The 13,782-nt window shown below is 37.3% G+C and overlaps 2 protein-coding genes across 6 annotated transcripts in view; one reads left to right on the top strand and one right to left on the bottom strand.

The window, feature by feature from the left end:
• The window catches only part of pptc7a (protein phosphatase targeting COQ7 a), a 182,106-nt gene that overhangs the window by 20,816 nt on the left and 147,508 nt on the right, over window positions 1-13,782 (bottom strand). The window lies entirely within an intron of this gene.
• Window positions 1-13,782, top strand: part of igsf9b (immunoglobulin superfamily, member 9b) — a 31,383-nt gene that overhangs the window by 11,486 nt on the left and 6,115 nt on the right. For all 5 annotated transcript variants that reach the window (XM_060882304.1, XM_060882303.1, XM_060882307.1 and 2 more), the window contains 13 exons: window positions 5,835-5,981; window positions 7,136-7,287; window positions 7,882-7,999; window positions 10,154-10,295; window positions 10,695-10,840; window positions 11,027-11,169; window positions 11,265-11,405; window positions 11,627-11,743; window positions 11,837-11,987; window positions 12,093-12,204; window positions 12,599-12,774; window positions 13,002-13,240; window positions 13,330-13,414. In XM_060882304.1, coding sequence (XP_060738287.1) covers window positions 5,835-5,981; window positions 7,136-7,287; window positions 7,882-7,999; window positions 10,154-10,295; window positions 10,695-10,840; window positions 11,027-11,169; window positions 11,265-11,405; window positions 11,627-11,743; window positions 11,837-11,987; window positions 12,093-12,204; window positions 12,599-12,774; window positions 13,002-13,240; window positions 13,330-13,414 — 1,869 coding nt within the window. The remainder of the gene's footprint in view (window positions 1-5,834; window positions 5,982-7,135; window positions 7,288-7,881; window positions 8,000-10,153; window positions 10,296-10,694; window positions 10,841-11,026; window positions 11,170-11,264; window positions 11,406-11,626; window positions 11,744-11,836; window positions 11,988-12,092; window positions 12,205-12,598; window positions 12,775-13,001; window positions 13,241-13,329; window positions 13,415-13,782) is intronic.

A 13,782-nucleotide genomic window follows, 5' to 3' on the forward strand; every position in this document is an offset into this window, starting at 1 on the left:
GCCACATAAATGCGTCTTGGCAAATCTGATATCAATCCGATCTTTCTACTCCCGCCCAAAATGCAAATATATTTTTCCTCATTTCCGGGGTAATTGAAATGGAACACGCTTTGGTGTATGCGGTTGCTACAAAAAACAGCATTTTCTGTTTGCTGCATTTTCGCCAGCGAAAGCAGTGCATTTTAAGACCCAACAAGACACATGGGTGAAAGATCGGATCCAGCACTCATGGGAAAACATATTTGTTTCTGGCGCGATGCATGACTCGTGAGTCACTTGTGAGTAACGTACTTCCATTTGGGAGGAATATAGCGCTGACGTATGTGGCTTGAACATCCACATTCATTTACACCTGTGCAATTTCATCTGAAATGCATCCCAGACCACCTCCTGAAGTGGTTTGAGCGAATGGATTTATATCCGTCTCAGAAACGTTTCGGAGGGCTTTACACCTGGTCTTTTTATGATCGGATAGCTATCCGATCACAGAAAACGCATGAAGTGACCAAGTGTAAAAACCCCCAAAGTCATATCAGATTACTGTTGTACTTTTATTTAAAGCCATTTAAATTGTTTCCTGTAAAGCTTGCAATTACCAATACAGACAATATCCATTTAATTAATTTTAGCAACACATTTTGGCAAAGAACAGCATAAAGAAGGATCATTAAGGGCAACACTAATTGACTATACAGTTTTAACCATGTTTTCTAGACAGTGATACTATTGTATTGGGACCACATAGCAAGACTCCTGATTTTTTCAACACTCATTTGTATTTTTCAAGTACAAGACTAGCAACATAAGAACCAACTGGAATTAAGGGTTTTGGTGTGCAAGTAGATTATGTATGAAGTGTGTTGTTGTTGTTGGTTTTTTTTACCATATTTTCATATTCTATTGCTTGTCATTTTTGGACATGGAAAGCATATGAAAGAAAGCATATGTCCCTGTGTTGTTAGGGAAGAAAATCTGACCTCACATCATATTTATATATGGGAAAAAGCTTCAGTAGTACTTTGAAACTGTCTGATAAACATTACAGATTACAGCTAAATGCCTTATTTAATCAAAAGATGGAGAAATAGATAGAAGAATGTAGTATTTCAGTTTGCAGTGGACTTGCCCTGTTTTGCATTCATTTCAGTGTGTTAATTGTTTTGAAAAATATTTTATAGCCGCTCTTAGTCATGTACTTTCTAGCCATAGCCTTTTCACAGGCACAGTGAAACAGCAAGAGAGTTCACTGTAATCTATCTCATGACAAAGAGCCATTCATTGGAGGCTTTAACTGATTAGGAGAGAGCAGTGGAGGATTGGGATTGAGGAACATTTTGAAGCAAAGCAGAAAGATGGGGGAATTCTAGGGGGGAACCGGTGTGTGTGTCTAGATGTGTTATTTTATTCAAATCCAAACCTATCCCAAAATGCAACTGGGCCACGACTCCCGTTAACTCACACAGGGTTGAACAAAGAAAATCTAGGCTGAGGGCCCCCTTTACACAATGATCCATCGTCTTCCATAGATTGCTGCATCCCCCCTAGCACCCCACCTCACGGATGCCTTAATTTATGAGACAGAAAAAACACAGATAAAAACACTGAACCACATTTACAGTCCTCTGCCTGCAGAGAAAAATGTGCTGGAAAAGAAAATTATAACAAAACAAAAGGGAGACTTGTTAGATTGATACCATGTCTATTTGAGCAGAGATTTATACATACTGTGTACATATCTACTTATTTCTGAAATAAATAAATGGCAGTTTTCTATGGAAACAGCTCTTGGTTCTTTAGATTCAATTTAGATTAGAAAAAGTGCATGTATGCTGTAGTATTTTCGGACAAGAGTTTTGGCAGCCCCTAGATTTATGCTGCTATACAAGTAAGGATCACTACATCCTCTAATCTACATCCTTAACTACATATTATACTGACATTTCATAATAGCTTTGTAGGAGATATGTTATATGTGGGAAGAACAGAAAATAAGTGAGTGAAAATGAAATAACAGGGAAAGGAAAGAGAAAATACAGAGAAGAAGGATGCAGAAATAAACATACAAGTATAAATGTATGAAGATTGCGTAAAGAAAAAGGCAGAAAATAACAGAATGGTAAAATGAATATATTACATAGAATGAGAGCTTGTGAGTAAAAGAAAAAATAAATGAATTTAGGGGAAATGGGAAAATAGGGAAAGGGGAATAAAAAACACAGAATGAAAGATGATGGAAGAATTGCAATGGAGCTGATATTTGCTGAGAAGGAAGGTAGAGCGACATCTCATTGTCTTTGTCTGGGATTCATGTGCTGTGATTGGTCAAGGCTGGATGACCTGGCCATCATGCCAATAAAACAATGCACAGTGTGATGGACGTGTCTGGAGGAAAATTACGCTAACAGAGAGGTCACAGCTCACTGAATACATTGATCTTGGAGGATTTATTGATCCAGAGGTTTCCACTTAAACCTCTTAAGGAATTTCATCAGTGCTATTGTAGTTAAATATTGTAATTAATTGTATTGTAATTATTGTATTGTAAGTTGATAGTTTTATGATCAAATTCAACTTGGAAATATTAATACATACCCATATTAATTTGTTTTGAATTAGCAGTAGAGCAGTATTACCATAGATTATTAAAATGTATCAATCTTTGACAATCTTTAACTTTAAATAATTCCATCTATTGCATTTAAAAAATTATTAATTTTGATCATCTGCTGTTTTGAAATTCTTAGCAGATAAATGTGCCCAAAGCAAAAAATACACAAACAAGCAATGCACTTTCCCTTGTGCACCCTCTTTGCTTTCAGCCTTATTGGCTTGATCCTGTGGGCAGTTTAAATCAAAACACACCATTTTCTCCCCTATACGTCATACAAAAGAATACACAAACACTCCCTGCCTTATGAGCCTGCCTTCGTCAGCCAATGAATTCAAATCCAAAGTCCCACCCCTGGCCCATCACTATGGCAACCTGAGAATTAAGCAGGCTGGTGAGGAGCCTCATTCTCGCTCATTGACAAACAGACACACCACAGCAGGAAAGGGTTAAGTGTCCAATAGTAGGCTTATATTCCCACTGCAGCAGTTGGCACATGTGCAGCTAGGATTTAGGATATTGCACATTCAGTTAGTTTGCATGTATGTGATTATGTATGCAGATTTATACTAATTTTTGCGTTTAGTGAACCTGAATTCAATTGTTAAATGCAGTGAGAAGCCCTCCTTTCTGTATTATGGAAAAAACTACTCTCTCTACATTGCATTCATTGCATTTATGTATGTTTATATCTGTATTCAGATTTATACCCATGATTGTTTTAATTTTATTTAATTTTACTTTGTGGGTGTTTTGTGTAAAGTTTTTTGAGGAAGTTTTGTGCTGTTTTTTGCCTTTTTTTTGGATATTGTGTGCTGTTTTTCAGAGATCAGTTTGGAATACACCTGTAACACATTTTGGGGTTTCTAATTACAGTCTCATCACAATAATCTTTACTGCTGTTTGGAAATTAAACAGAGAGGAAATAGGATGATCCAGGAGGAACATGTAAGAGAGATAAGAGCAAATTCTGCCCATGCTTCAGCACACCTGCTGTCACATCTGTAAATGTTTGCCCCTCTCCGTGCTCTTTTAATAACCACCTTCCCCTTCCTGGTGACCTGTATTTATTAGAACATAAACAGACACTCCTTTTAAGAGATGCCTCTGTTAAACTGCTTTAGGGGGATGGGATTAGGGCTTTCATCAAGCGGCAGCTAACCCCAGTGAGAGCATAAACATTTACACAGAGAAATGGGCCTGGGGCTAAGTGTAATTTATAGTTTATGTACATGTATAAAGCCTCAGGTTATAAGATTGCTTGATTGTAAGCCTTTTCTACCTGGGGCAGTCTGTGGAGGATAGTATCACATAGGTCTGTGTATATTGTGCTCTTATGTTTTTTGAGTGAAAAGAAAGGCTGAAACAAATAAATGTATTAGGAAGAATGGATAGTGTAAAGTGTTAACTACCTACTTCTGCATAAATAAACTCACAGTTGCCTAGTATTGGTTAATGTCACTCTGATTGACGGGAGAGTAATGTAAAGTCTGCGACCCAGGGTACATGGTCAGTGTTGCCACTGATGGCTATAGCATTGTCTGGAATCAATTTTCCAACAACAGGGTAAATGCTTTTCTGCTGCAATATTTTATTGCAATATTCTTGGTTCATTTTAGTGACTCATGGCTATGGGGGGAACATTTTTACTCTAAGTTTATGTAAAAGTGTACAGTTCAACAAGTGGTTACAAAACGCTTTTTTGAGTCATCCTTTGAAAGCAGTGTGAAATACAGCTGCTGAATCTACCCAACTAACTCTTGCACTTGTACTGTTCCCGATATGGAGTTAATCATTTTCCTGCAGGATGTCAAGAAAGTTTCAAGGTGTTTGTGGCATCGCTATGGGCTTTGGGTTGCATTGAAATTTAAACAGGATAAGAGTAAATGTCTCCTGCCAGTGCACAAGCATCACCTCTAGTGTTGTTATTTAAAGCCTCAAACAGTTTGAAAAAAGCTGTCAGTGGAGTTGGTGAGGAAAAGTGTGTAGATGTGGGGGGCCTGTGAGAGGAAAAGGGACAGTTAGGAACTGAAAAAAGCAGGCTTCAGTAACTAGGCAACTGACAGATCAAGTTTCAGAGAGCCAGAAGATGTCAGAAGCTGAATGACAATAACAGGGGTGGCCAGAATCAGGGAGTTAGCTTTGTGTGTGTGTGTGTGTGTGTGTGTGTGTGTGTGTGTGTGTGTGTGTGTGTGTGTGTGTGTGTGTGTGTGTGTTAGTTGTTCACTTATTGAACCACGAACTGCATTGCCTTCAATAAAATAGTTATATCATGTCCATTAGTTCAAATTACACAGTGGCATGTGAAACTACAGCAGTGATGACAACCTACTGCAATTTACTGTCCTTTTTTTATTAGTTATTGATTGAAAACTAAAGCACAGTAGACCTTGTCTTAGCTAAGTATTCAGATATTTGCTACATGCCTGTCAGAGTGGATTAGGTTTTTTGAGAGAGCACAGTTACTTTCAGCTAAAAGTAATAATGTGATAATGTACTTATTATTATTATTATTATTATTATTATTATTATTATTATTATTATTATTATTATTATTATTATTACAAACGTTTGTGGACACCTAACCATCAAACCAATATGTTATACCAATATGTATATTTCCCCTTCACTAAAACTAAGGGACCCCAAAAGCTCCAGTATGATACAGACCCTGTTCATAAAGTGTACCATAAAGGTATGGAAGAGTGAGAGAAAAAGAATGACCTGCACTTCTAACCCCCTGAACAACTTTGGGATGCATTGGAAAGGGACTGCACTCCAGGCCTTCTCACCCAACACCAGTGCTTGACTTCACCAATGCTCTTGTGGCTGAATGGGCAAATCCTCACAGCCACACTCCAAATCTCGCCTTCACATGAGAGTGGAGGTTATTATAACAACAGGGGAACTAAAGGGGAACTAAATCTTTAATCAGATGTTTAAGAACAAAACACCTATAAATGTGATGGTCAGGTGTCCCCAAACTATTAGTTATATAGTGTATAAAAGAGCACATAATTAAAGGAGAATCAATTAAATCAGTGATTAATTGTTTGTTTAATTCCAATGTATTATATAGTTATATGCTAATGTATTTATGTATATGGATTGTGTATCTTATAGTTATTAAAAATATGTTCTTGTGTATTTTGGACATTTTTTAAATAGGGGTTATATCATTATTTTCTTTTTTCATTTTGCTGTATCTCTGGCACACTCTCCTCAGGCCGTGTGTCTCTGACACGAGGAGCTTCTCTTGTGGTTGATGGCTTGACTCTAGAAGATGAAGGCTGGTTTGAGTGTCGCATACTTTTGTTGGACAGAACTGCTGATGAGTTCAGAAATGGCACATGGACTTTTCTATCAATCACAGGTATGATTTCTCTCAGCTTGAGAAACTGGCTAAACTGATTTAGCCTAGATTGATTCTGATGCAAACTTTCTGTGTAACATGACTAAGTAACATGACCAAGTGCTTGCTGTAGTCATTCATTCATTTATTCATTCATTCATCTTCAGTACGTACTTTATCCTGGTTAGTGATGAGATGAATTCAGAGCACATGGAACTAGCAACACCCAACATGAGAATGCCATTCACATATTCATGCATGGGCCAATTAAAAGTCAGGAATTCATGTAGCAACATGTTTTTTTGGGAAATAGGAGGAAAAGCAAATGCAATGCAGAAAACTTCACATAGACAGTAACCTAAGCTCAGGATTATACAAGGTAGTTTACAGCCATTTTACTCATTGTATCTCTGTTCTACCTTGTACTCCTTGTTCATTTATCAATGATTGGAGCAAGAAAGATATTTTGAATGTTCCACCTTAGAATCAGTGTATAAGATTAGAATGAATTAAATTACAACTTTTTAAAGGATTGAAATATACACACTTTTATGTGCATAAACAAATATGCTGAAAGTATTAAACTGTATATGATTGTTAACATATGTAAAGCTTTGCAGGGGAAGGTGATGTATGTGATTGCCTTAATACAAATTTTCCAAACAGGTATTTATAACAGCAAAAGGCTAAACACACAGTACTGCAGTGTACTGAGGGTTTTGCACATTGCTGTGTACTCTAGCACTATGCTAACTAGCTATGTGTTTGAGTTTGCTGCATCATCTGACCTCTTTTCCCATTTTATGTGTTGGTTGATTGTGTGAGTTTGTGACTTATATCACATTTTTTAATCTTTCACATTCATTCATTTCACATTTGTCTGTTTCTTTCATTGCATTTTACTTAGTCTGTGTGTTTCACAAGTTTTGCACACTTATGACATTGTTTGCAGGTTAAGAATGTCTTTTTGTGGCATTTGGGAAATCTTTGTTTTGTTGTTTTGTGCTTAAAGGTTTTAGCCATTCTTTACTGATGGCTGTGATTACGTAATCATTGGGCCAAAGCCAAAAATGATGCTGTTAAATGTTTTTAGTACATTTATATGTGTTTAGATAAATATTGCAGGTGTGTTCGACTATAAATAGTAACTTTTTCCTGTTTTGTCTCCACTGTAGCTCCTCCAGTGTTTGTAAAGATACCCCCTTCCTTTGTGGAGGTCCTTTTGGGGGAGTCACTCACACTTAGCTGTAGTGCACTTGGCAACCCAAAACCAACAGTCACCTGGAGAAAAGAGGACAATACAGTGGAGAAAGAAGATAAGATTCAGGTAGTAAATAAGAAAATTGGAGGCCATTGTTTGCTGCAGTGTGAAATGTTTTTATCAGTGTAAACCCACCAGTTGCTGGCCAGCAAACTCAAAGACTCATTTGTTCATTAAATATGAACTTTTCAGGTAAAACAAAGCCAACACTCTTGTTGCATAGCTCTCACTATAAGCAAACATTTAAAAACAGTTTCCTCAATCAGTGTTTTACACATTTAGAAATATATATTTAGGATATCCTTTTGGGAGTTTCCTACAGATCTGAACAGGCTATTGGCTTCACATGTTCTTTACATTGTTTCAATAATATTTAGTTCCCTTTGAATTATTTTCAGATTTTTGTACATTATCCACAACACACAAGCCAATCAGCTTATCAGATTGCACACACAAATGCACTCTTTGAAGACTAGACTAGGATGGTAAAATTAAATTATTAAATGAAATTATGCTTAAAAAAATCTAACATTACATGCAGTGAAAGATAAACAAAACTAGAGGAAACATAAGAGATTGGTCAGTTAAATCAAAATTTACACAAATGTTGCTACTGAAATATATATATATTATATTTTTTGACATTCTTGCTCCCATTAGGTAATCAATGGAACATTATATATGGTCAAAGTTACCAGGGAAACGGCAGGAATGTACAAGTGTCACGTCTCCAACTCTGAGGGAAACTTGACACACATTACCCAGCTCCAGGTTAAAGGTCAGTGACCCTGACTCATTCATGTGAGAGAACAAAGCCAGAGGTACTATTTTGTACAGTGGGGCTTAACCAGGTTAGTTTATATACAGATTTCAGTAAAAAAAAAGTACAAAATACTTGCCATACTTGCCAGGGTAAAATTCAATGAACATAAAAGTAAACAAGCAATAATTAATTAAACATACAAAGTATAAACTGATCCTTTCATTTTGACTTCCACACTTTCATTTTGATTTCTACACCAAAAATAATATTCTTTTTAGTCAAATGATATTGAAATTACAAAATCTTTGGTATAATAAATCATGGTTGATGACATGGTTAACTAGTGTAGCCTCAATTTAATTTGAAAATGTTTGGCTACTCTCATTCTCATTTGCCTTTATTCATCCCTATTAAACAATATATACAGGTGCATCTCAATTAATTAGAATGTCGTGGAAAAGTTCATTTATTTCAGTAATTCAACTCATATATATATATATATATATATATATATATATATATATATATATATATATATATATATATATATATATATAGTACACACAAACTGAAGTAGTTTAAGTCTTTGGTCATTTTAATTGTGATGATATTGGCTCACATTTAACAAAAAACCCACCAATGTCAAAAAATTAGAATATGGTGACATGCCAATCAGCTAATCAACTCAAAACACCTGCAAAAGTGAGCCAACAAATTGGTCTCTGAGTTTGGTTCACTAGGCTACACAATCATGGTGCTGATCTGACAGTTGTCCAGAAGACAATCATTGACAGCCTTCACAAAGAGGGTAAACCACAAACATTCATTGCCAAAGAAGCTGGCTGTTCACAGAGTGCTGTATTCAAGCATGTTAACAGAAAGTTGAGTGGAAGGAAAAAGTGTGGAAGAAAAGTTGCACAACCAACCAAGAGAACCGCAGCCTTGAGAGGCTTGTCAAGTAAGATCGGTTCAAGAATTTGGGTGAACTTCACAAGGAATAGACTTAGGCTGGGGTCAAGGCATCAAGAGCCACCACACACAGACATTTCAAGGAATGTGGCTACAGTTGTCGTATTCCTCTTTTTAAGCCAATCCTGAACCACAGACAATGTCAGAGGCATCTTAGCTGGGCTAAGGAGAACTGGACTCTTGCCCAGTGGTCCAAAGTCCTCTTTTCAGATGAGAGCAAGTTTTGTATTTCATTTTGAAATCAAGGTCCTAGAGTCTGGAGGAAGGGTGGAGAAGCTCCTTCTTGAAGTTACTTGTAGTCCAGTGTTTCCACATGTGATGATTTGGGGTGCAAAGTTATCTGCTGGTGGTGGTCCACTGTGGTTTTTGAAAACCAAAGTCACTGCACCCGTTTACCAAGAAATTTTAGAGCATTTCATGTGTCCTTCTGCTGACCAACTTGTTAAAGATTCTGATTTCATTTTCCAGCAGGATTTGGGACCTGCCCACACTGCCAAAAGAACCAAAAGTTGGTTAAATGACCATGGTGTTGGTGTGCTTGACTGGCCAGCAAACTCACCAGATATGAATTCTATAGAGAATCTATGCTGTAAAATGCAGATGAGCTGAAGGCAAATGTCAGAGAAACCTGGGCTTCCACAACCTCAGCAGTGCCACAGACCGATCACCTAAATGCCATGCATAATTGAGGCAGTAATTAAAGCCCCTACCGAGTATTGAGTACATATAATGTAAATGAACATACTTTCCAGAAAGCCAACAATACACTAAAAATGTTTTTTTTATTAGTCTTATAATGTAACATTTAAATGTAATAGAAAGCTATTGAATGTTTGTTTAATGTTTCTTTAAAAGGCCAATGTTTGTGGAAAAAAAATGTTTACAATGATAGTAAAATGTTTTCATGTTTGGGGTAATGCCGCAAGCATTAGGCAAATGAACTTTGGTTATTTAGGAATTGTACATCCTTTATCTTAGAGGAAAGAATACATTCAATTCAGTTAAATTAAATTTATATTTATAGAGCTTTTAACAATTCACAATGTCTCAAAGCAGCTTTACAGAAGTATAAATCATAAACAGTGCCACCTGTTGTTTATTTCTAGGTTGGGCAACTTCTAACTGCTATAATTACAAAAGATTAAGGCTGGATTTCTAGCATTTTTCTTAATTTTGTGCAATATTTCTGTTTTTATATAGGTCCTCCAGTTATTGTTATTCCCCCTAAGGACACCACCATGAACATGTCCCAGGATGTAGTTCTGCAGTGCCATGCTGATGCATACCCTTCTAACCTCACGTATGAGTGGCAGAAAGAAGGACAAAATGTCTATAATGTTGAGTGAGTACTAAACACATCTGTATCTCGATGATAGGTTAACATCCCTTTTGATGTTGATCAAGTGTAATTATGTAACTAACCTTTAAAGCACATCCTATTATTATGTTATGTATCGCACAGCATATAAAATATTCCTACACCCTTAACAAGACTTGATGAAAGATGAAACCCATATGACCCCTAATTAAGAGCCTCTGTCATTTAGTAGATATTTTATTGATATGACTGATATGTAATTATAGTTGTAATAAATATGGTAAGATAGATAGATAGATAGATAGATAGATAGATAGATAGATAGATAGATAGATAGATAGATAGATAGATAGATAGATAGATGTTACATATAATTATATTTAATCCTTTGTTAACACATATGCTGTGTGTATATATTCACAGATCTTTGAGGTCTCGGGTAAAAATCCTGGTTGATGGTACTCTACTCATTCCTGAGCTAATCCCTGAAGACTCAGGAAATTATACCTGTATTCCCTCCAATGAATTACTGACTCCACCATCTGCTTCTGCCTACCTAAAAGTGAACTGTTAGTATTATGCTTATCTTCTAGGTATTAAGTATTATACTAGGTCTGCAGCATAATAGTCAAAGAAATTTAACATATGTCAAAATGGATATGCACTGTTTAATGTGTAATATTCAACTAGTTTGTTACTGTAGGATACAGTTTGTTATGCTAGTTTGTACCTGCTATCTTCTCATGATGTCTTAGATCCTGCACGAGTGCTGCAGATGCCCAGGGAGACTTACCTCCCTGCTGGCATGGGTGGAACAATTGTGTGCCCAGTTCAGTCTGAGCCTCCAATGCTGTTTGTCAACTGGACCAAAGATGGCACCTCACTGGACCTAAGCCAGGTATTGACCAAAGTCATACAAATCCCCCTAGTTAACATAAATACATAAATAGATTCATTTTTGACAATAAAGTTTGTTTTCTGTTTGTTGGTTAGTACCCAGGTTGGACGATAAACTCGGAAGGCTCCCTGTTCGTAGCCACAGTCAATGATAATGCAGTGGGCATGTATACCTGCACTGCCTACAACAGCTATGGGACTATGGGTCAGTCTAAACCCACCAAAGTAATTCTGAAGGTACTGGAGTCTACAATTAATTTACAGCTAATTAATAAACCAGTGATTTGTAACTGGCTCTGACTAATATGATATCTGATTACTTTTGGTGCGTGCTTTGTTTGAATAGTTTGAGGTTGTTTTTTTTGGTACATGCATGCACCCATGTAAAACATTGTATAAATGAAGCCCCAGATTTGGACATTCCTGTATTGGCCATTAACATTCTTTCTCCTACACAGGATCCCCCATCATTTCAGGTGTCCCCCAGGGCTGAGTACCTGCAGGAAGTTGGTAGAGAGCTGATCATTCCCTGCCAAGCATATGGGGATCCAACACCTAATATTACATGGGCAAAGGTAAGCATTTGTTTTCCCAAGTTAATGATAAGGAAATGGCAACAAATTATATTAAGCCTATATTTTCGAGATGTTTCTGGTCTTATATTCTAGGTTGGAGGTGCACCTTACTCTCCATTTTCCGTTTTGTCCAATGGTTCTCTGGTTCTGCATCCACTTACCAAAGGCCATCAAGGGGCATGGGAGTGTTATGCTACCAACTCTGTGGCAAAAGTCAGTAAAGGCACTGCAGTTCTAGTGTTAGGTGAGTGAAGAGAATTTAGAGAGAAAATAATTCAACAGTTCAGACCTAGTTTTTATGTATTGTCCATTGTCTTCATAAATACACTGATTGTTCATTTATTTTCAGGCACAAGCCCCCATGCTGTGACTGCTGTATCTATAGATCCAGGCATCAACAATGCCATTGTATCCTGGGAACCTGGCTTTGATGGAGGATACACCCAGAAGTTCAGCGTCTGGTGAGTGGCCTCATTTTAGTCTATATTATCAAGTGTATCATGAAGCTTCTAGGCAGTACTGTTGTAATGAACGCGGACGCAGGATAAAAGAGACCCAGATGCAGGATAGACAAACAGAAACGGGGTTTAATAACCAAAAGACATGAAACATAACACAAACTAACAACAAGACAAAACAACAGTAGATTCCACGCTGCACCAGGCAACGCGGCTTAACTAAATACTACTAACAATCAAGACACATGAGGGACAGGTGTGCAGACAGGGAGGAGCAGACGAAGGCAGGGCAGACATGTGACAGAGAACATAAACAGAAGGCACATGGCCAGAGTCCAGGCTGAGTCCTGACAACTGTTAGGTTCTTGTTTGTTATTTTATTGTTCGTTCCCCTCAGGGTGAAGCCCACTAATAGAGGGAAATATGAGTGGACCACAATCTCTGTCCCTTCATCTGAATCCAGCCTCCTTGTGACAGGTCTCCAGCCTTCCACCAGTTACCAGTTCAGCATCTTACCCCAAAACAAGCTGGGCTCTGGTCCATTCAGTGAGATTTTCACCATCATTACACTGGGTCAGTATAGCATTGGCTAAGTGTCAGTGAATTTTCTGACCCAGTGCTTACTACATTCTCATTAATTTAAATTTGCCATAATGTTGCTGCTGTCATTTTCTGATATTTATTTTGTTATATATTTTAAAATGATGATCAATGTATTTTATTTAATCCAATTTTATTTTCTGATATCGTTCTTAATATGTTCGTGATGTTGATCTTCCTATTTTGTTTCCCATATTCAGCTCCTCCAACAGATCCACCCACTGAAATAACTGATTTAGCAGCACGACTTGCTCCCACCTCACTGTCAGTAAATTACACAGCAGTGGGTGTACTGCTGCAATGGCTGCCACCCCCTGCTCAGACCCAACTGATCACAGCCTTCATGCTCCAGGCAAGACCGGAGAAGGGTGAATGGGTTACACTTGATAGTGAAATCAATGTCAACGCCACAGAGATACTTGTCCAAGGACTGACAAGGGTATGGTTCCAAAATGTTTTGTAAAATTTACAAAATGTAACTGATACTGTGGCATATAAATTAGTTGTTGCCTTATTTCCCCACCATAGGATTCCTTCTATGAGCTACGGCTGCTTTCACATGGAGCTAGAGTGGTCAGTGGTCCCAGTGAATCAGTCAATATTACTACTAAAGGTAAGTAATAAAAAACTGACAATATCTGTGTCTCCAGTACTTCCACTGCAACATCAGATAAGCATTGCCTGGCAACACTATTTTTACAGGTATTAGTGAAGCCATTTTTTTGGTGCACAATGCACGTTTGAGAATTTTTTCATTTGAAAACGCATACTTTTCTATTCGCTTTGGCCTTCTGTCCACACTAAGACCGGAGCTTTTTAAAACGCTCTCCAAAGTGGATAAATTTGAAAAATTTAATGCACACTTGCGTTGCAGTGTGACCTGAGAAAATGAGAGTTTTTCAGAAACTGCAATTGAAGATGTAGACATGTAACCATTACAGACAAGATGGCAGGTGACACTGTACAGCATTTGTTTTGTTT

The sequence above is a fragment of the Tachysurus vachellii genome, chromosome 11 (genome assembly GCF_030014155.1).
Source record: "Tachysurus vachellii isolate PV-2020 chromosome 11, HZAU_Pvac_v1, whole genome shotgun sequence".
NCBI classification, from domain to species: Eukaryota; Metazoa; Chordata; class Actinopteri; order Siluriformes; family Bagridae; genus Tachysurus; species Tachysurus vachellii.